Source organism: Sus scrofa, chromosome 4 (genome assembly GCF_054392235.1).
Source record: "Sus scrofa isolate SSC_HxYL_T2T_F1_AM1 chromosome 4, Sscrofa_HxYL_maternal_Yorkshire_Landrace_v2.0, whole genome shotgun sequence".
NCBI lineage: Eukaryota > Metazoa > Chordata > Mammalia > Artiodactyla > Suidae > Sus > Sus scrofa.
Genome location: NC_139386.1, coordinates 83,830,158 through 83,851,614, shown reverse-complemented (window position 1 = coordinate 83,851,614; position 21,457 = coordinate 83,830,158). Strand labels below are relative to the sequence as shown.

The following is a 21,457-nucleotide window of genomic DNA, read 5'->3' as shown; positions in this document are numbered from 1 at the left end:
ACCAATCCACGCCTGGCAGCGAATGGCCACCCGGACTAAAGACAAGCAAGCGACATGGAAGGTGACCTGGCCCCGCAGCTCCCCCTCCAGGAGCCTGGGTCCTGGAAGGAAGCTGGTGGGCAGGCGGCAGGCCCAGCCGAACCTTCACCATCACCCCCGACCGAGGCCACCGGGAGCCCACGTGCATCTCCGTTCACGAGAGCGTGAGTGGCTTTTCGGAGGCGCGGGCTGAGGATTCTGTTGAAAGGCGCTTTGTGAGCAGCTGGTTTTGCTTTTCCTGCGAATGTTTGCTGGTATCCAGGGTGTGCCCCGCAGCACAGAGGATGTCTCTGAGGAGCAGATCGCAGCTACAGCCGTGAAATGAGCTAACCCCGGGTGAAGGAGTGTAAATAAATACCCAGGCCCACGAACTGACCAGCCCTGAAGTGACTGAAGTGCAGGTAAAGACTTCACTCAGGCCTTCAGGATGAGATTGCAAATCCCCTAAGCTGGCGGGGCTGCCGGGGGAGTCCAGTAAACAGCACCCCCCACCCCCCAAACGGCCTCGGTTCCTTCTCAATCCACATCCATGTCCAGGATTTGGAACAAGACCTCCAGGGGAGGAAAAGAAGTCTTGATTATAATAATTTTGGAGGAGGAAGGCTTCGTGTAAGAAACTTGGGGTGTGCGGCTCATGCAGCCTGTCCTGGCAGCCTGTCCCGGGCGGGTCCTGGCAGCCTGTCCTGGGCGGGTCCTGGCTGTCTGGTTGCCCACTGGCCCACAGTCGTCTCAGCCCCGAGCACAGAGCCTGGACGTCTTTCCACCCGGGGGGGTGGAGGGGGTGCTTTATGGGGACCCAGCAAGGACGCGCTGCCTGAGACACTCTCCTGGGGAGACCCTCAGCTTCCCTGCCCACCCTCTGCCTGGCCTCCCCAGAGACCATGACCTCCCCCAGAGACCAGGGCCCTCTGCTTTCACCGAGAGCAGGGCATTCTTAGGAACTGTGGGGAAGAACTGGGCAGAAGAAAGATTGAAATCGAGTATTGAAAGTATCTTGGGTAGAGTATCTGTGTTTGCTTAGGATTTTTTAATCATAAGAACAAGATCTGGGGAGTTCCCATCATGGCTCAGTGGTTAACGAATCCGACTAGGAACCATGAGGTTGCAGGTTCAATCCCTGGCTTCGCTCAGTGGGTTAAGGATACACTGTTGCTGTGAGCTGTGGTGTAGGTCGCAGACGTGGCTTGGATTCCACATTGCTCGGATTCCACATTGCTCAGATTCCACATCCGGAGTGGCCCTAGAAAAGGTAAAAAGACAAAAAAAAAAAAAAAGGAAAAAAAAAGATTAAGGTCTGTCCTGCGGGGCTGGTCAGCATCCAGTGTCCCAGGACTAACTTTTTTTGTTTTTTTCTAGGGTCGCCCAGTGGCATATGGAAGTTCGCAGGCTAGGGGTCGAATCAGAGCTACAGCTGCTGGCCTACGCCACAGCTCACAGAAACGCCAGATCCTTAACCCACTGAATGAGACCAGGGATCAAACCCATAACCTCGTTGTTCCTAGTTGGATTCGTTAACAATTGAGCCACGATGGGAACTCCAGGACTGACTTTTTAAAGGTCGGCAGGGTAGGAAAGAAATGGTTCTGACAAAAGGCCTAGAATTGGATCTGCCACTGGACATGAAGTGCACACGGGGTTGGTCCAGCCTCGTGCAGGACCCTTCCTGGAGCTGACCCCACCCTGGCTTCTGGGGATCACAACCCCTGCCCGCCACCGCCCCTGCTCCCTGAGCTGAGAGAGTGGAGGGTGCATGAGGGAGGCCCAGCTGAGTGAGATGTGGGGGGGACTCAGGCCCAGTCACCCACAGGGGAGCAGAATTGGAGCCGGAACCCAGTGGGCTGATGACATTAACAGCTGAGGGTGATGTCTTTGAAGTGAAATTAGAGAACTAAGGATTTTCTGATCCATCGTTTAAGAATTAGAGACCATCCTTTTAGAAATTTGTGCAGAACCTGCCCCTGCTCATGGGATCACGCTTCCCAAAATGTTCAGGGCTTCTTTTTTTTAAAAAAATTTTAGAATCTGGAGTTCCCGTCATGGCGCAGTGGTTAACGAATCCGACTAGGAACTATGAGGTTGCATGCTCGATCCCTGCCCTTGCTCAGTGGGTTAAGGATCCAGCATTGCCATGAGCTGTGGTGTAGGTCGCAGACGCGGCTGGGATCCCGTGCTGCTGTGGCTCTGGTGTAGGCCAGTGGCTACAGCTCCGATTAGACCCCAACCTGGGAACCTCCATATGCCACGGGAGCGGCCCTAGAAAAGGCAAAAAGACAAAAAAAAAAAAAAAAAAAATTTTAGAATCTATACATGTATGTGTAACTGGGTCACAATGCTGTACAGTGGGAAATTGACAGAACACTGTAAACCAGCTATAATGAAAAAAAATCATCATATAAAAAATAAAAATAAAAAAATTTAATTAGCGTATAGTTGATTTACAGTGTTGTGCTAATTTCTGCTGTACAGCAAAGTGACCCAGTTATATATATATATATATATATATATATATATATATATATATATATACACATTCTTTTTCTCATTCTCTCTTCCATCCTGGTCTTACCCAAGAGTTTGGACGTAGTTCCCTGTGCTGTACAGCGGGACCTCAGTGCTCATCCGTTCTAAATGCAATAGTTTGCGTCTACCAACCCCAAATTCCCCGTCCATACCTCCCCCTCCCCATCCCACAGGGCTTCTTGAAAGGCCGTTTTTTCCGTCCTCATTTGCTTCTCAGCAGTGCATTTTGGAATGCCGTATTGGAGATAGAAACTTAAGCTGATGTAAAGTATGGAAGGGTTTGTTTGTGTCTAAAGATTTTGAGATTCTCCAATAAAATACCTGAGAGCAAGGGCATTTTTGTGACGTCATGTGAACAGGTATTTAACTGAAATCTAAGACTTATCTGTGTCTGTCCATCTGTCTGTCTATCTTCTCTCCCGTCTGGCTGTTGGTCTCATGTACTCACACTTGGACACCTTTATAAAGTAGAGTTTTCATCCATGAAACACAAGAAAACAACTTCGTCCGTCACAGGCAAAAATAACAAGGAGTGGGAGACATTTTAAAAATTAACTTTTAATTTAGGAACAATTAGGAACTTGTAGAAAACTTGCAAGCGTCCAAGGCTACATTCAAAGGTGTCCACCTGTCAGGTTTATCAGGAGCGGCTGGAGTGCGGGCTGACTGCATCCTCATCCTGGCTCTTCACCCACCTTTTGTCCTTTTCCTTGGCTTCTGTGACCTTGACATTTAAAAAAGTAATGTAATAGCTTTTAATAATAATACCCCTTCTTTTGGGGATGATCCAGAGTTTCTTCATGATTAAGACTGGTTTGTGCGTATTTTGGCCAGAATATTAAAGGGATGATCCCACCTGGGCGGTGGATGTTGACTTTTCTTCTTACTCGTGGACCCTGAATGTGACCATGTGATTGAGATGCTGTATGCCAGCCTTTTCCCCTGGAAGGTCACTTCTGATCCTCTTGTATCGTGAGTGTGAGCATTTGGTGTGGAGATGCCTCTGAATCCATTTAAAGTCTCATTCCTTGTTCCTGCCAGAATAGCTGCTGACTCTGCCGGTGAGATTTTTAATTCTTCTGCATTTAGGGTGATATTAGGTTCTACTACAGGAAAGAACTTCCTCTTTCATGCAGGTTTTTATTACTAAGAGGAGACCTCGTGGATTCCTGTTTAGCCCGTGTGTTGTAATTCATCACCGTCGCCCTTGGTTTTGATGTTCAGACTGGGCACGTGTGGTCCCTCGAGTCCCGTCCAGGGGACTGGCCAATTGTTTCTCGCGTCCCCACTTCCTGGTCACCTAGTGCCCTCCTGGGCCCTGCCTGGACCATCTCTGTCTGCAGGGGCTCTGGTGTTTTCAGTGCTGAAGAATTGTGTTTGTGGCCAAGAGCTGGGGTCTGGGTATAGTCCTTGTCATGAAGGGGCCTGCTTGCCGTGGGCGGTGACACAGATCTGTGTCTGTTCCCGTCCACACAGATGCGCCTGTGTACCTTTCCTATGTTCGTCAGCTCACATTGAAAACCTCGAGTTACACAGCTGCCTTGCACTTCAGGCCGGCACCCTGCTCCGTCCAAGCCCCTTTCCCTGCAAGGTTCATGCTTGCCTGGCCCCCCAGCCTCCAGTGTAGCTGCCGCTGATGCAGCTGTCCTCCGTGGAGCCCAGCCCCCTGCTCATCTCCTGCTGCCCAGGATGCTGCTGGGCTGCCCCACACCCTGTCCAGTGAGTTGGGTTTTTAAAACTAAAAAAAAAAAAAAAAGGAAATTTTTTTTTTGGGCTGTGCCTGCAGCATGTGGAAGTTCCAAGGTTTGGGATCTAACCTGAGCTACACCAGGGATAGTGCTGAATCCTTAACTGCTAGGCCACCAGGGAACTCCTGCTTTTTGCTATTTTATTTTATTTTATTTTATTTTATTGCCGCACTCAAGGCATACAGAAGTTCCCAGGCCAGGGACTGAATCTGAGCCACAGCTGTAACCTATGGATCCTTTAACCCGCTCTGCTGGGCTAGGAATCCAACCTGCACCTGCTCAGCAACTTGAGCTGCTAGTCAGATTCTTGTGCTGCTACAGTCAGCACAGAGGGAACTCCTTTTTGCTTTTTTTAGATATGAGAACTATGTACAATAAGAAATATGAAAAATTTCAATGGGGAAATGGCTATTTTCCAGCATTTTAAAACCTCAGAAAGGACTTCCATTGTGGCTCAGCAGTAATGAACCTGATTAGCATCCATGAGGATTTGGGTTTGATCCCTGGCTTCCCTCAGTGGGTTAAGGATCTGGTGTTGCCATGAGCTGGGTGTAGGTCACAGACACAGCTCAGATCTGGTGTTGTTGTGGCTGTGGTGTAGACCAGCAGCTGCAGGTCTGATTCTACCCCTAGCCTGGGAACTTCCATATGCCAAGGACGTGGCCCTAAAAAGACAATATAAAATGAAATGAAATGAAATAAAACCTCAGGAAGATGAAGCAAGAACTTAATAGAGTATTAAGTAAGAAGGAAGACAATTCTGAAATGTAAGCAAGTGTCTAGATTTCTCTATCTAAAATGTGATACGCACACACCCTACACAACTTGGGGGTTAACCGGGCCACAGGAGTGACCCTCAGACCCCTTTTCTGCTCTGTGTTACAGTTTGAAGATTGGTATATGCTCTGTACGGGCTTCATTATAAACTCAAATTGATGACACCTCTGTCCAAAATCTTATGGGTTGTTTCTTTAAGTAATAGTTGCAGAACTCACTAGGAGCTGGTAGCAGCTCAGCAGTGTCCACTTTTGAGCTGAACAGAGCCCTGTTCGTTTGTCGCCGCCCACCGCCTGTCTTCACGCATGTCTGTGTCTGGAGGTCTGTCAGAGGTGGGTCAGGACTCAGGTTCTTCTGCAGGAGCTGCTGGTTGGGGCCCTGGTGGGAACGAGGCTGGAACGGCTGCTGGGAGAGGCCGAGACCCTGGGTGACCTTCAGGCCTCCTTTAGGTACAGGAGGGAGGCCCGGGGCCAGGTCCAGATGTGCAGGCCTGCGATGGAGGGGGCGTCCAGCCCGTCTCTTTCCCGGGGCACGTCCGTGGGGGGAGCAGAGCCCCAAGTGGGGTGAGTGGCCGTGGTCTTGCCATTAGGAGGCCTCCCTGGGGGTGCCCGAAACAGAGGCAGGAAGCGAAGGGGCTGCAAGGCCCACGAGCTGCCCGGCTGGCCATCTGGGGGCCTCAGCTGGAGGGCACTGAGCCGGGTCACGGGCTGGTGTCGCTGTCAGCAGGAGGTTGTGGCAGGGTGGGGGCGGGCAGGGGTGTTACATATGCTGCTTGTAGGTCTTGGTCTGGGGATTCTGGTGACCAGTGGTGACCATGGGAATCTCCCTTGGCCTTTGTTGGGACCCAGGTCTAGAGAGCCTGGACGTGGTGCCTGAAGCCCAACAGAAATAGACCTTTGCCACATTTTGTTTTTACATATCTGGTGTCTACGTGACAAAAAGCAATACAGGAGAAGATGAAAGTAATTTCAATGACATGTTTTAGTTATGCCAATATATCCAGAGTGTCAGCCGTCAGTGGGTGATCTCTGACAGAGCTTAGGCGGTATTTCGCCTCTTTCCTTTCTCCCCGTCTTCGAGGTCAGGTGTGTGGCACGCTGGAGTGGGTCCTGGCTCACACCCATGTTTCAAGGCCTGAGCATTTGCTGGACTCTTCACATTGTGGGGTCGGACTGAAAACCGGGAGGGGGCCACATAGAGCCTGTGTGTGCAGGATGGGAGCCTGATGCCTGGACACCCTGGGGGAGCCCAGGCCCCCAGTCAAAGGAGTGTCAGAGAGTGACCCTGGGGTCTTGCATGTGTGACACGCACCTGCCCCCCACACCGTGTGTGTGTGTGTGTGTGTGTGTGTGTGTGTGTGCTGCAGTAATAAAAGGCGGTCTGGGATTAAGTTTAACTAAAATGCACTGACTGTCTACTTCCCGGTTTATGAGCTGTGTCTACATTTCCAAACTGTCCCAATGAAAATACAGCAGCGTGACGAAGGGCTTGTCACTCAGGAAAGAAGCCCTGCCCGTGTGGGAAGGTGGAGAGGAAGAAGCTCTGGACAGTTTTTCCCTTGGTTTTGCTGTGTTATGTACATTTTAAACCCTCGACGTTACTGTGGATGAACAGGTAGGGAGGCGGGTCACGTGTGGGAGACTCGGCAAGAAAAGCAATGCCCTGTTGGTCGCCGTTTGCTCCACAAACTCCAGATCTCTGCTTCTTCTCCAGATGCAGATGGACACTGTCCTCTACAGGCAGGGATTTGAGGGATTTTATGATCGAATGTGCCGACCCCGTGGGGCGATAGGAAGTTACATATACGCACGATGGGAAGTGACGGCCTTTCTGAGTCACAGACATGTGACTCAGAACACACCCACACACACAGAGCTTAGTGCTTCTATTCAGAATTTACTCTGGAATCAAGTGTGAACGAGAAGTACAAAGCCCGCTGTCCACACTGCAGAGCTGCTGGTTCCCGTTGGCTCCCAGAGGGTGTGGCTCCTGTCCCCCCACCCTGGGTGCGGGATGGGCACAAGGAGCCTGAAGCCTGTTACCTGAGGGTAGAGGGACCCAGGGACATGTGAGGTCAGATCCAGGTCACGGCAGGACTTGGATAGTCAGGGTTAGTCCACGTGGGCTGGGGACAGAGGCAGGTGGATGCTCTGGCCTGAGGGAGGGGCCGTCTCACGGGGCCAGTTGGGAGGGAGGCAGTGAGGCGGACTCCAGTCAGGACGGGCGTCCGTGGTGGCTCTTAGATCCACGTCCTGAGTCATTTCTTGAGCACCGGCAGACGGTGTCGCCTGGCACTGTCACCGCGTCCAAACAAGGGAGCTTTGCTAAAGACAAATCATTTTCTTACTAAGTCAGGACTCATTCAGTTGTGTTCATTGATCCTTAAATTCTTGAGGATGCTATAAATTTCTTGTCACTCATTGTCTTATGTGAGAACAGAAACAGAATTTTGAGAAGCATTCCCTGGATCTGGAGCAGCAGTTTCTCTATAAACAGTGTTTTCATTTACTGAGAGATCAGTTCCTGCAGCAAAAGGACTGGAATTTGATGCAAAGCAGTGACTTCACGGAGCGGGTTGGAGGCGGCTCGTCTAATCTGCACCTCACCCTGAAGAGACCCCACAACCCCGACGCTCAGCCCGGCTCAGGGTCCTTCACAGGAAACCACATGGCAGAGTATTTAGGTTTCTGGGCAGGCAGTTAGTTGTTCAGAAGTAAACCTGATTTCATAAGAAGCGAAATCACTTCCCCACAATATAACTTCCCCACCAGAAAGCTTTTCATCATTATTTTTCCTTAAGGGATTTTGCAACCAAATCAAATTAAAGAAATTCTTGGTTTTAGGCAGCTGAACTTTTTTGGAAAAAGCTGCCAAATATTTTTGCATTAGAGGAACTCACAAAGTGAGACATGGATGGATTCCAGGAAAAGGACAATACGAGGGCACTTCCAGGTTTAGGAAGGAAAGCCCTCTTGCGCCATCTGACATTTGGGCAGCCCTGAAGTTACTCAGGACCAATTCCTCATCCTCAGATATTTGTGTGCCAATCAGGAGCATTAAGTGCCGTCCCCAGAGTCATAAACGGCCACCGCAGAGTGTCAGCCCTGTACCCGGCCAGCTCCATCCTGGTGGCCTCCCTGGAGGCTGGCGTGCTCCTCACTCCTTCCACCACCCTCACAGCCTTGTGGGGCTGCCATCGTTGTTTCCATCATGGAGGTACAGATGTGGCGTCTCAGGGCTTGGAGGTGACCTGGCCCGAGTTCCTGGGCCAAGTGGAAGCATTGGGGTGCAGCTCGGTTGGCTGGTTGGTTGGTTTTTTTGGCCACATCCACAGTATGTGGCAGTTCTAAGGCCAGGGACTGAACCTGTGCCACAGCAATGACCTGAGCCACAGCAATGACAATACCTGATCCTTAACCCATTGAGCCACCAGGGAACTCCCTGAGGCTGTTCCTTCCTCCAAGTCCAGAGCTCCTCACCCCGGGGGGGTTGCCTCCAGGAGGGAGATGGAAGTGGGATATTGTAAGGGAAGACTTAAATGCAGTTTGGAGCAATGAAAGAGATCTCAGCCTTTCCCCGTGAAAGGCGCAGTTGGTGACTGTTTCATTAGGGCGGAGGGCGGGAGCTGGGGTGTGTGCTTCTCTAGGACACAGGGGCTCACTTACGCCCAAGAGGGGAAGTGGCCCTGGCCAGCCCCATGGCAGAGGTGAGAGGTGGGATGAGGGGCCATCCTGACGCAGACGCTGGGCTCCCTGCCCATCTTGCCCACAGACCCTGGGTGAGGAGGGGTGAGGCAGGTGCCAATTGGGGGAGGAGGCGGGAGTGCACAGTGCGGCCGGACTCATTTATCTGGAGGGAGCCTGTATTGCGCTTGGTGGGAAGGACCTGGCTGGGCAGAGTAGCAGGCCTAAGACTGGGAATTTGATGACTGCAGCCGGCATAGGGGTGCACAGGGGTGTCTGGTGTCTGACCCTGGACGATGAAGGTGGTGGAGTGGCTCAGAGTGTGGCAGCCCCTTAGAGGGGAAGGTTGAGTTATGGTCTTAGCTGGGTGGGGCTGACCTTAGGGCAGGGTGCAGATGGCTTTTTGGAAACTGTGCCCTGTCGCCCTCGCTGCGCCTCGCTGCACACACTCCTCAGGTGCAGCCTGATTACCTGTCTCCTGCTTCTCTGCCCGCTCTTCTGGTGCATCCAGAACAGTCAGACCAGCCAGGGGCCCAGGACTAGCTGGAGAGCTGCAGGGGCCCCTGGGTGGGTTTGCTCTTGCACAGTATGGGGGGCGCTTCATGTGTCTGTGATTATGGGGACAGGAATTGGAGGTTAGGTCTTAGTGAGGCTAAAGGAAATTGTTTAGCTGAGTCTTACTTGCTTTGTCATTCTCTTTTCCACTTTTAGTACAAATTTGGCAGTGAGTACGGTGTGGAGGTGTGGAGATAGAGTCCCCTCCCCTCCCCCTTCTCCCCTCCCTCTCCTTTCTCTCCCCTTCCTTCCTGCTCCCCCATCACCATCCCCTTAACCCCTCTCCCTCCTTCCCACCTCCCCTCCCTCTTCTTCTCCCCTCCCTCTTCTTCTCCCCTCCCCCTTCTTTCCCCCTCCTTCCCCCCTCCTTCCTGCTCCCCTATCTCCTTTCCCTCCCTCCTCCTCCCCCCACTCCCCTGGTGTCTGTGCAGCACTCCCCCGGGCCCCACATGCAAAGAGGACCAATAGGCATGAAACACAATTGCTTTCCATGTGAAATAGGCTAATGAACTCTAGTTGCCAAAAAAACAGGTTGTTAAAGGTTCAGAGATACAGTTTCTTGGTTGGTGGAAGGTTGTGGGGCTGGTGAAAATGGAAGAGGGGTCCCCAGGGCAGCTCGGAGAGGTGGTGGGGATGATGCCCTGCCTCCTGTAACCCCAGCCAGGCAGGTGCTCGAGGAAGACACCCCCGAGCTATCCCCCATCCACTCAGGCCACCTGCAAACTGTGGCTCTCGATGTGGGCCAGGCACATGACTTACACAGAGGAGAGGCAGTGTCCATTCCCAGTGGCTCCTGGTCCAGCAGGGACAGCATCAGGCTACATGTCAGCTGGGAAGTGTGTGGGCTCCTTTCGGGCCTGGCGTCCTCCGCTGGGCTTCAGCGGGAGCATCTGTGATCAGGACAGAGCGCAGAGCAACAACTGTGAGGACAGGAGGAGGGCAGCAAAGCTGGCCTGAGGGGCTCGGCTGAGAAGGGGCCTCAGGCCTGCGAGGCAGCCAGTGGCTAAAGGGGACAGGTGTGCAGAGCCGCGGAAGGGCTCGAAGAACGAGAAGGTGCCTACGGGAGGTGCTGCTGTGGGGATGTGGGGGCAGGCAGTTCCACATGCAGGACAGATCCCAGGAAGGAGGTGTGGGCAGGAAACGCAGACCTGGGTCCGTCATATGCTGTGAGGGGAGCTGCTGTGCTGAATTCCCAGGAGGCAGGAGGGAAGCCGACCAGGAAGAACTGGGAGACTAGCCCAGCTGTGGCCGGAAGGAGGGACGGCCACGGCCTCACCTGTCGCGGGAGGTCCACTGACACTTCCTTTTTTCCTGCAAATATATTTTCACAGTATTACTTTCCATGTAGAATCTTTATTTTTTCCCATGTTTTTCTTCTCTTCCTTTGAAAAATGCATTCTTTCTTGGATCCTCCTGGGGCTTCTTATAGAGGAGGGCCAGGGAGGCAGAAACATGTGTCAGCACATCTTGAATTCTGGAGAATTTAGTTTTCTTTCTTTCCCAAAACTTTCTTGAAAGAACCATAGCAAAGCTGATGACTTATTAGAAAAATGCGCAGATCAATTTTGGTGAAGGTTCCCATGGTTTCCTGTTTGATAAGACTGTGGGCTGAAGTGCTGCACAGGAGAATGTTTTGTTAGTAACGGAGAGTCAGAATTAAAGGGCTGAGCTGATCCCAAGGAAATCCAGCTTTGTTTGTCCTCCTGCTCTCTGCTCCCCCCGCCCCCCACGAAGAGTTCATTCATTATAGAACTCCTTTGTAAAGTGATCTCTGTGTTCTTTTGAGCTTGAAATTACACTCAAATGTTCTTCTGGAATGTTTTCATTTTCCTTTAAAATAATAAATTTATTGACTCTGTGGAGCTAAGCTAAATTAGGCAGCACAGTGGGGGGACCAGGAGAAGCTGGACATCACGCCTGCCCTGGGTCGTGCAGCCCTGCTCTGGCTGGTGCTGCATGGATGGGCTGTCCTTCTAGTGCCCAAAGTTCCCACCAGCTGTGGCCTGGCCTGTCCACCCTCTAACTTCGTGATGCTCCAGTTTTTCCCTCCGTGAAATGGGGATGATAAAGACCTCTAATCCACACGATGGCTGGGAAGGGTGGACGTGACCCATCTGGCGTGCCCTCTGAGAGCACGGCTCTTTCATTACGGTGGGGGCACCCCTGTCACGGTGGGAAAGCCCGCCTGTTCTGTTGGATTCCTTGGTTACGCTCTTTCTGAAAAACCAAGGTCTGGGTGCGATGAGGTCTTCTGTCTTTGTGTGAAGGTGGAAAACAGCCGGGGGCCTGGGGGTCTGGCTGTGCTCAAGGGAGGGGCTGCCTTCAAAATGGCCTGCCTGGCCTGCCTGCCTGGCCTGCCCGCCTGGCCTGCTGGCCCCAGGGCAGGCCTCCCCATGAGCTCACCCTTCAGTGCATACGAAGGGTAAAATAGTGCATAGGACACACCAGATTTTTCAGCTTTTTAAAAAAATTTTATTTACGTTTGTCATGAGGATCTGGGTCTGGGAACACTAAGGAAGCCAGTGTCAAGCATCTTCTCCATTGGCTCCGTGCTCATGGCTAACACGATGCCGTCACAGGCCAACAGCTCTTCAGCTGCCCTGTCTGGTGCCCCTGGACCTCCCGCCTCAGGCCCATTGCCCCGGATCCGGGTGCACTGCGCGTGCCTCACAGCTCCCTGGGCCACACCTGGCCTCTGCCGTGTCTTTTCGGGGCCCATCCTCAGGAGCTGTGGTCTCTTGGGAAGACAGCTAGGTGGGCCTGAGTTTTCACCCATCATTTCTTCGAATATTCCTTACGCCCTGCTGGGGTCCCCAGCCTGCAGGTGTAGGGATGCCCTGGGTCTCTGAAACCCTGTTCTTTTCTCTTCATTCTTTCTCTTTTTAGTCTTTAGAAAGAATACTCTCTCTCTCTTTTTAGGGTCGCACCAATGACATATGGAAGTTCCCAGGCTAGGGGTCAAATTGGAGCTGCAGCCTGTCTACACCACAGCCACAGCAAGCGGGATCCAAGCTATGACTGCAACCTACACCACAGATCACGGCAACACCAGATCCTTAACCCACTGAGCAAGGCCAGGGATTGAACCTAATGGATACTAGTCAGGTTCATTACCTGCTGAGCCACAACGGGAACTCCTAGAACAAATACTCACAATTGACCTGTTTTCAATTTAACTAATTCTTTCTTTGATCACCTGAAATTTTCTCTTGAGACTTTCTGGTGAATTTTTTGTTTTATTGATTATACATTTCAATTCCAGAATTTCTATCTTAAAAAAATTTCTATTTCTTTCTTGCTATTCCTTGTTTAGTGAGATGACACTCTCATATTTTCTTTTAATTCTTTAGATATGGTTTCCTTTAGGTCTTTTAGAAAATATGTTCTTCTGGAGTTCCCGTCATGGCGCAGTGGTTAACAAATCTGACTAGGAACCATGAGGTTTCGGGTTCAGTCCCTGCCCTTGCTCAGTGGGTTGACAATCCAGCATTGCCGTGAGCTGTGGTGTAGGTTGCAGACGCGGCTCGGATCCCGCGTTGCTGTGGCTCTGGGGTAGGCCAGTGGCTACAGCTCCGATTTGACCCCTAGCCTGGGAACCTCCATATGCCACAGGAGCGACCCAAAGAAATAGCAAAAAGACAAAAAAAAAGAAAATATGTTCTATTAAAGTGTTCTTTTTTTTAAGTCCAACATCTGGGCTTTGTCATGGGGCAGTTTCTATTGGCTCATTTTTCCCCCTGTGTATGGGACATATTTCTCTGCTTCTTTGTGTTGCTTGTATTATGTTTTTGTTTTTGAGTCTTTTTAACATACTCTGATTTGTCAAGCATGGAAATCAGAGCCCTTATTCTCTCCCCACCCCAGGATTTCTTGTTGTTGCTGTTTGTTTAGTCACTTCCCTGAAATAATTCTGTAAATTTTGCATTCTTTGTCATGTATGTCCACTGAAATCTGCTCAGGTAGTTTAGTGGTCAGCTAATGATTAGAGATTTTCTTAAATTCTGTGAAGCAGTAAGTCTCTCATTATTTTCTGAGGGGCTCTGGGAGGGTTTGTGATATGCTTTCAGTACTTTGGCAGTTTACGACTCTGCCCTAGCCTTCACTTCCTGCCTGCACAAGGCCTTCAGAGTTCCTGGAGTTTAGAGATCAGGGTTGGCTCATGCCTTTCCTGAACATGGGCACAGCCTCCTCATTTCCCAGCAATGTCAGAGCCTTTCAAGGCTGTTTATTGACATCTTCCAGGGTTTATGGCTGGTCCGTCATTTGCCCCAGCTGGTACCACTGTATTGGGACACTGAGATGTTAAACAATTGCCACTAATTATTTTCAACAAAAATCCTGGGAGTGGCACTATTAGCATGTGGTGAGCACTAAGGCAGGTCAAATGAACATGAGCCCTAAGAATGGGATTTCTTTTTGGAGAGCTGCCAGACAGACTAGATAGTGAAACTGGCGAAGGAGCTTTTGGAGAGCTCCAAACCCATTTTGCCCAGGCTACTCGTTTTCACAGCAAGTGTAGTTGCAGAGTTGGTGATTTTTAATCCTACTGCAGAGCTTGGGAGAAAGATGCTACAGGTTGAATAACAAGCCCCTCCAAAGCTCACCACTTCATCCCCAGAAGCTGTTTATATGTTATGTTACATGGCAAAGGGGAATTAAAATTGCAGATGGAACCTAGTTTGCTAATTCGCTGATCTTAAAAAGGGTTATTCCTAGTTGTCTATGTGGACCCTGTGTCATCACACGGGTCCTTAAAAGTGGATGAGCTGAGTGGGTAAAGAGGTATAGGAACTCAACACTGCACTCCTGGCTTTGGGTATGGAAGAAGCCTTGAGCCAAGGGGCGAGGGCAGCCTGGAGAAGCTTTAGAAGGGAGGACACTGATCACCCCCTGGAAGCTTCTGAAAGAAACACAGTGCTGCTGCCTTCTTGATTTTAGCTCAGTGGGACCTGTTCTAACTTCTGACCTGCATCAGTGTAAGATGATAAAGTTGTGCCGTTTTAAGGTGCTAGGTATGTTGTAATTTGTTATAGCAGCAAGAAGAAACGAATACAAGAGAGATTGGAACAGGCCAGGTTAAAATGCCGCAAAGCTCACTGGCTTTACTGCAATTCAGCCATTTTCTCTTGAATAAACACTCCTTGGATTATTGCAATCCCTTGGGTAACTTCTAAAGCTCTGAGAAGGCTGCTCTTGTACTTTTCCCAGTGTTCTTGTCACTTTTATGAAGGAGCCGATCTTTGGAGGCTCTTGCTCCCTTTCCAGCATTGCTGCTCTCAGGATACCCGTTTTAAAGCAGTGTTTGTGGCGGTCCTAGGGCATCTGCAGGAACTTCACAAAGGGCGTTTGTTTTAGAAGGAGGGACGGCCAAGTAGGCCTCCAAGTCTTCATCCAGAAAGTGTAGCTTAAAGCAATTCTGTTTGTATCTGTTTAATACATTGGGCGTCCATTTAAATTTTGTTGGAAGAGATTTTAAATTGAAAGTAAACAAACACATGAGAAAACTGCTCTGTTCTCTTGCCCCCCCTTCCACCCACTTGTAACCGCACAGGAGATGCATTAAAAGGTTGTCAGATGACAACTTCCTTGGTGGGGGCTGTGCCGGCTCACATCTCGGAGCAGAGGTGCTGACAGTGGCTCCAGCTGTGGGCTGCCAGTGCATCATTCCATGGGGCTGCCAACCATGGCCCCAGGCCTGACCTAGAGACAAAACTAGGATGTGCTTCGGCAAGAAACATCAGTCTGGTTTGGAGAGACTTGATCAAATGTAAGAAAAACAGCAACTGCAAGACATCAGGAACAGTGGTCACATCCTACCAAATCCTGAAATGAATAGAGTCATGCGTGGGTGTCAGGGCTGATGAGGCCACAGAGGTCCCATGGTCCAACCCCCAGGTTGTGGAAGAGGCTCTTCATTTTTTTTTTTTTTTTTTTTTGTATTTTTGTCTTTTTAGGGTCACACCCATAGCATATGGAGGTTCCCAGGCTAGGGGTCTAGTCGGAGCTGTAGCTGCCAGCATATGCCACAGCCACAGTAACGCCACATCCGAGCCACAACTTTGACCTACACCACAGCAATGCTGGATCCTTAACCCACTGAGCGAGGCCAGGGATCAAACCCGCAACCTCATGGTTCCTAGTCGGATTTGTTTCCACTGTGCCACGACAGGAATTCCGGCTCTCCGTTCTTAAGTGTCATAGTGAGTGGCAGTTAAACATAATTCCGTAGCTGTCTGGAGGGGTCTTAGGCTAGAGGGTGAAGGTGCCATTCTGGAAGCAGCTGGTGACCATGAGAAGAGTAGGCCTGTGACACTGCATTCCATGAATGTCATCCTCAGACCTACTTAAATTCCATTTCTAATCAGTGGCTATGTGACCTTGGGGTAGCGTAATTTAGCGTCTCTGAGCCTTGTTTGAGTATTCTGAAAAGAAAGCAGTGCTTATTTCTCAGGAGTAGGTGGGAAATCGTTTATAAATTTGGGCATTTATAAATTTGTTGGATGATGTTTTGGTCAAAAATCCAATCACAGAAATTAGTTTCTGCTAGAAGAGGTGATATCGAAATCCACAGAAAAAATGACGCATCATTTATGGTCACTCTGTTAAGGTGATAATTTCTGGGTGGATTTCAGAGTGGTCTGTTCGTGAGAGAGTTTGACTCCATGAAAATAATTACACCCGTGTAAAGGATCAGTAAATAAGTCATTGATTCTCCACCTCAGCAGGAGCCCGGGGTAGGGAGTGCTGGCTGGTTGGCCAGGCCTGTGACTACAGGGCTTCTCAGCTAGGCCTCCCCACCCCAGCGGCATCTGGCCATGTGTGGAGGCAGCTGCTGTTTCACAGTATCAGGAGGGGGTGACCCTTCGTGTGCAGGGCAGTTCCCGGACAAGGAGTCCTCTGGTCTGGGGTGTCGTTGATGCTGCTGTGAAGCTGCCCCAGTCTCCTAAGGTAATGGGGCTGAGCGCCCACGGGACTCGGCCCTGACTTCTCCCCAGGCCTTTCTGTCCACAGAACCTGGGAGCTCTCTCAACTCTTGCTGGAGTCTGTCCAATGCTCTTCTCCCCCCATTTCAGGTTGTGGAACTGGCGCCAGGGCTCAGGAATTAGCTCTGATGGTCTACACAGCAAAACACCTCAACGGGCCAGAGCTACAGGCGAGGGTTACAGCTGGGGCAGATCAGCTTCTTGCCAGTGCGGCGGCTCCACTCTTCTCTCCGCTGGTACGAAATGATCAGGGCAGAGTTCCTGGCATGGCTCAGTGGTTAATGACCCCGCCTAGGATCCATGAGGATGCAGGTTTGATCCCTGGCCTCACTCAGTGGGTTAAGGATCCAGCTCAGAACTGGCGTGGCTGTGGCTGTGGTGTAGGCCAGCAGCTATAGCTCTAATTTGACCCCTAGCCTGGGAATTTCCATGTGCTGTGCGTGAGGCCCTAAGAAGCAGAAAAAAAAAAAAAAAAGATTTGGGCAGGTGGCTGGAGTAGAGTGAAAGTCGTTATCATCAGGGTCATAGGTCAAAGAGAAAGGGTGGTGTCCGCGATGAAAGGTTGTGTCCTTCCTATCCTATCCTAGGGCCAGGGCACCTTCTCCTCCCAGACAGGATGCATGAGGAACGGGCTTTTACAGAAGGCCCGGGACCTAGGCTCCATCCCGGTTCGTGTCTGCTTGGACAGAAACTCCAATACGCCCCCTCTGCTGCCTGAGTTGGGGGGCTGGAAGGTGGCAGCAGCAGCTGGCGGGTGGGGGCCCATCCCACCCGGACACCAGGTCCAGAAGGGCTGACAGGCAGGGAGATGCTCCACCTGGGAGAGCTTGGGCAGGGGGTGGAGTGGCGGGGGGAGGAAGTGGGGCTGTGGCCAAGCCGTCGGAGAACTGTGCCCAGAGGTGCCCTGGAGCCGGTAAGGACACCCCCAGATCCCCAGGGAGGCGGCACTGGACAGGGAGGCCCTGAAAACGGCCAGTGCCGTCTGAGAGGTGCAGGGCACAGCCAGACGAGCCCTGAGACCCGCACCCTGGTTCTCAACCCCCGTCACATCCGGGGAGGTGCTAGGCGGGCTGCTGGGAGCAGCACCCTGGGGGTGGGGCTGGGGATGGGGGGGGGTGGACGGGAGACTGGAGTTTAAGGAAGTGATGAGTAAGACGGGGAGTGTCAGGAGGGAGACTCCAGGGCTCAGCAGATCCTTCTTCAAGGGCCAGCAGGAGGGAATTCGGCTGGAGGCCACCAGCTCCGAGGGGAGGGGAGGGAGTGGACAGGCGTGGCCGTGACCCAAGGCTGTTTCTGAGCGTCCACCAGCTGCTCCTACAACAGAAGGGGGTTGAACTGAGACTGAAGAAATGCAACTCTTCATTTTGTGTGTTCCATCAGCTCCAGCCTCTGAAAAATCAATGTCAGCTCTGCTTGCAAAACCTCCCAGCCACTCTGCTGGGCCCCGCCTCCCTACCTGCAGCCTGGGGGCTCCCGGAGCTCCAAGCCCCGCAGAGTCCAGCGTTTCAGTTTGTGTGGATATCCTGAGCCAAGCTGGTTTTCATGCAGCAGGTGGCTAACCTGATTTATTGAATTAAAAAAAGAATCAATGACTAAACTTTGAAGACAGGGTGTACAGGTTTTGTTTGCTGCCTGGCAAATTACACAGCCTTGGGGCTTACAACAACATGCAAACACCCTCCCTGCCACTGTGGGCCCTGAGTCCAGCTCAGCTTGGCCGTGTCCTCTATCTCAGGAGGCTGCAATGAGGCGATGGCCAGGGTGCAGCCTCATGGGGAGGCTCAGCTCGGGGTGGGGGGTGGGGGAGTGCAGTCCGCGTCCCCTGCTGGGCTCTTGGGACTCTTCGGTCCTGCAGCCCTGGGACGAGAGCTTCAGTTTCTGTTGGCCAGAGGCTGCCTGCAGCTTCCCCATGTGGTCCGATTCATCAAGCCCCGGGGACCCGCTCTAGAGAGGGGCTCCCGGGAGATGGGGGAATGCGCCACTCTCTGCTGGTCTGAAGGAGGGCCTGACCCCCACACTGGAGAGGGTGCAGGGAGTAGGGTGAAGCCCAGGAGGGCCTGGGGCCTGCGTCTGCCTACCACAGAGGTGAGGGTTTTAGGTCGGTTCTGCAAAGCACTTTCTGAGCTGAATGAAATAGCAGCAGAGCAAGGAGCCCTCCCTCCTCTCACCTGCCTGCATGGCTGGCGGGAGCCCCTGCCCACCGGTCACTCGAAAAGGCCCGGAGGAGCCCCTGCCAGGGTTTGCTGGGCCTTCCAGCAAATGTCCTGCTTTTGAAGGAATTTGAAGATTTCTGGTAATTCCATCCAGCTCTAAACCTGTCTCCCCATGGGAACTGCACCATCGGAAAAGGCTTCTTTATCAGGACAACAGAAACCCTGGCCAGTCAGCTTTTCCTGGCAGAAACTAGGGCACAGAGCCACAGGTAGGGACAGAGGACCAGGTCCCCAGAATTGCACTCTGACCCCCAGGACACAAGCTGCTCCTTCAGTGTGGGGCAGGGGATGTGCGCTTCCTGAGGGACTGCCACCCAGAGCCAGGTGCTCGGGACACCTGCCCCTTCGAAGGCAAGTACCGGCCTCAAAGAAGGCAAAGGTTTCTTTTCTGACATGAAAACTTGGGCTGCTGCTCATATTTCCCATGAAAAGAATTCCTTTTTCAGTATCACTCACTAAAATGGGAAGAAGGTTGGATATTAATCTTCTACCACCTTGTGGAGCTATTTACGGCAAGGCAGGCTGAAGAGGGTGCCTTCCTGACCTAGGACTCTCGCGCGCAGCCTAGAGTGCAGGGAGGGGCTGGGCCGTGGCCACGTGAGCAGCAAACAGCAGGCATGTGGAAGTGTTTTGAAGGGGCCCTCCCTCTGGCCTGAGACATCGTCCTCACAGACGGCCATGCACAAACCCAGCAGGAATCTCGTTGAAGATGTAGGACCTGGCCCACCACGAGGTTCTTGTGGTCCACCCGAGGTTCTGGCCTGGGCTCTGGAACAAGCATCCCAGGCCAGGGCTCAGGTGCTGTGCCCCCTGGCCCCCAGCAGCTTGGAAGGTCCGTTGCTGCACCTGCAGGTCAATGAGTGTGGACAGGACCTTGGGCAGGGAGGCTGGCCGGGCGGAGGCCGCCAGTCCCTGAGGTCAGCGTGCTTTCCACTCTTCGTCCTGCCTCACAGGAGACCCCTCAGCTCTGTGCTTTGAGGAGAAGAGGTGGGCAAGAAGGCTGGAAGCAGAATTTGGAGAAAGTGCCCAGGTGATAACTTTGCAGAGAACTTTTACATGTGGTGTGTATGAATGGATTCAGTGTCTCCCTGATCCTGGGCGGGCAGGCTGGCTGGGAGACGCTCGGGGGGGCTGTTTACCCAGGGCGGTGTCACCTTGGGGACCTGGAGGCTGTTCGCCGGGATGTGGTACATGTAGGGGGCCCCGGGGCCCGGCGCAGTCTTGCTGACGAGCCCAGCAGCCATACGGTGCTGTGGCGTGACGGGGTCAGGATCCCGTGGGCTTGGCCTGGATCCACATCTCTCTTTAGCTTCTGAGGGGATGCCCCCTCCTCCCATCGCCCCCCTTAATTCTGAAAGTCAACATTTTTAACCACAGAGAACAAAATAGAAAGACCAAAATATAAAAAATTACCATACCGGGTAAAGTCATCATTCTTTGATGAGACCTTCAATGAGAAGCTGGTTATCACTGGGGTTTTTTGGTGGTGCCTGAAGCATGTGGAAGTCCCTGGGCCAGAGATCGCACCCAAGCCATAACAGTGACACGAGCCAGAGCAGTGACAAAGCTAGATTCTTAACTCGCTGACCCACGAGGGAACGTCATCATTTTTAGAAAGCTGAAAAAAGTGGCTTTGATGGGAAAAGTTAATCGAGCAATTTATTTTGTTCCCTTCCTGCAACCTCAGTTAGAACCTGAAGTACATTGATGGTGTGAACACGGCTAGTCCTAGGACCTGTTTGCACAGGACCAGTCCAGACCCCCATCATCCGAGCCCCAGAGGGTCTCCTGCCTGCCCCTTCTCATGGGGGGGCACCTTTCCGAGTGGCCACCTGCCGGGCTGGGCCTCCCTCCCGGCCCCACCAACCCAGACTCAGGACGAAAGTCTGGACTAGGCCACTCCAGACTGGGGCTCAGTGACCTGAGAGGCGGGGGCATGCCTACCCCCTTCTTTTTGTTGCAGTGACGCTCTGCTAACAGCCAGCATCTCGGGTGTGGCTGAGCCAAGGTGCGAGAATGATTCATCAAAGAGGATCCCAGTCTGGGCCAATTTCCCGTGGGATCCCATGTTGTGTGGGAAAGTGCTGGTGGCAACAGTGCCTGCCCGTGGTCTGGACTTTGCCCGGAGTGCCGGCCGGAGGGCTGGGGGTCAAGGAGCCACAGCAGCGAGCTCCAGACAGGTCCTCAGTATTTCATTTTTCTAGCATGTTAATAACCAGAACGGTTGGGAAATTTCCCAGCTGGGCATGTCCAGTTTGTGTCACTGACTCAGTATGTTGTGGGGCAGACACAGATGAGCTTGGAGAGCCTCATGGGAATCTGTCCTTCGGTCCCTTAGAGACACTTCAAAAATAAGATTTAAGGTTGCCATCAGACTGCGCCAGAAACTGATGGTGGTGGAAGTTTGTTTTATATTAAAAAATACATTTTGCATTTAATTTTTAACTGTTTTTAACATGAGATTTGGATTTCTGGATTGTAATTCTTTGAATAAAGATCATTTCTTGAGTTTCTAATTTCAGATTTGGTATGATTTTTGTAATATAATCCATGTGTTGGCAGAAACAATAGAAGTTGATTAATTTTTGAAAAGAAATTAAACTGATTTTGCTTTCTTCTAAAAGGCTTAGAATGATATTAAAATGTGGCTTAGGACCCCCTGTACTAACAATAGAGGTCATTGTTGAGGGGAGGGCTTCTTGGATCTGGAGTGGGCTGGGCATATGTTTTGAATGGATTTTGTGTACGAGCCGAATGGGAGAAAGCAAATATTCCTTCTCCCTCCACTGTTCTGAATCACCTCACCGATACTCCATACATCCATAAAAATGACTGGTTTCCCAGTCCCCATGGAATTTACTTGTAAAAGTGGCCACAGAATCTCTCTCCTCTTATCTTACCCTGCCTGGTTCCAAGCATGAGTCCTGATTCAAGTCCAA

General features: G+C 51.7%; 1 protein-coding gene across 1 annotated transcript in view; it reads left to right on the top strand.

Annotated features, from left to right (window-relative positions):
• Positions 1-21,034, top strand: part of LOC146403900 (uncharacterized) — a 119,695-nt gene extending 98,661 nt beyond the window's left edge. The window contains exons 5-6 of the mRNA XM_085022440.1: positions 16,396-16,541; positions 17,686-21,034. Coding sequence (XP_084878566.1) covers positions 16,396-16,541; positions 17,686-17,864 — 325 coding nt within the window. The 3' untranslated portion in view covers positions 17,865-21,034. The remainder of the gene's footprint in view (positions 1-16,395; positions 16,542-17,685) is intronic.
• The last annotated feature ends 423 nt before the right edge of the window (positions 21,035-21,457 follow it).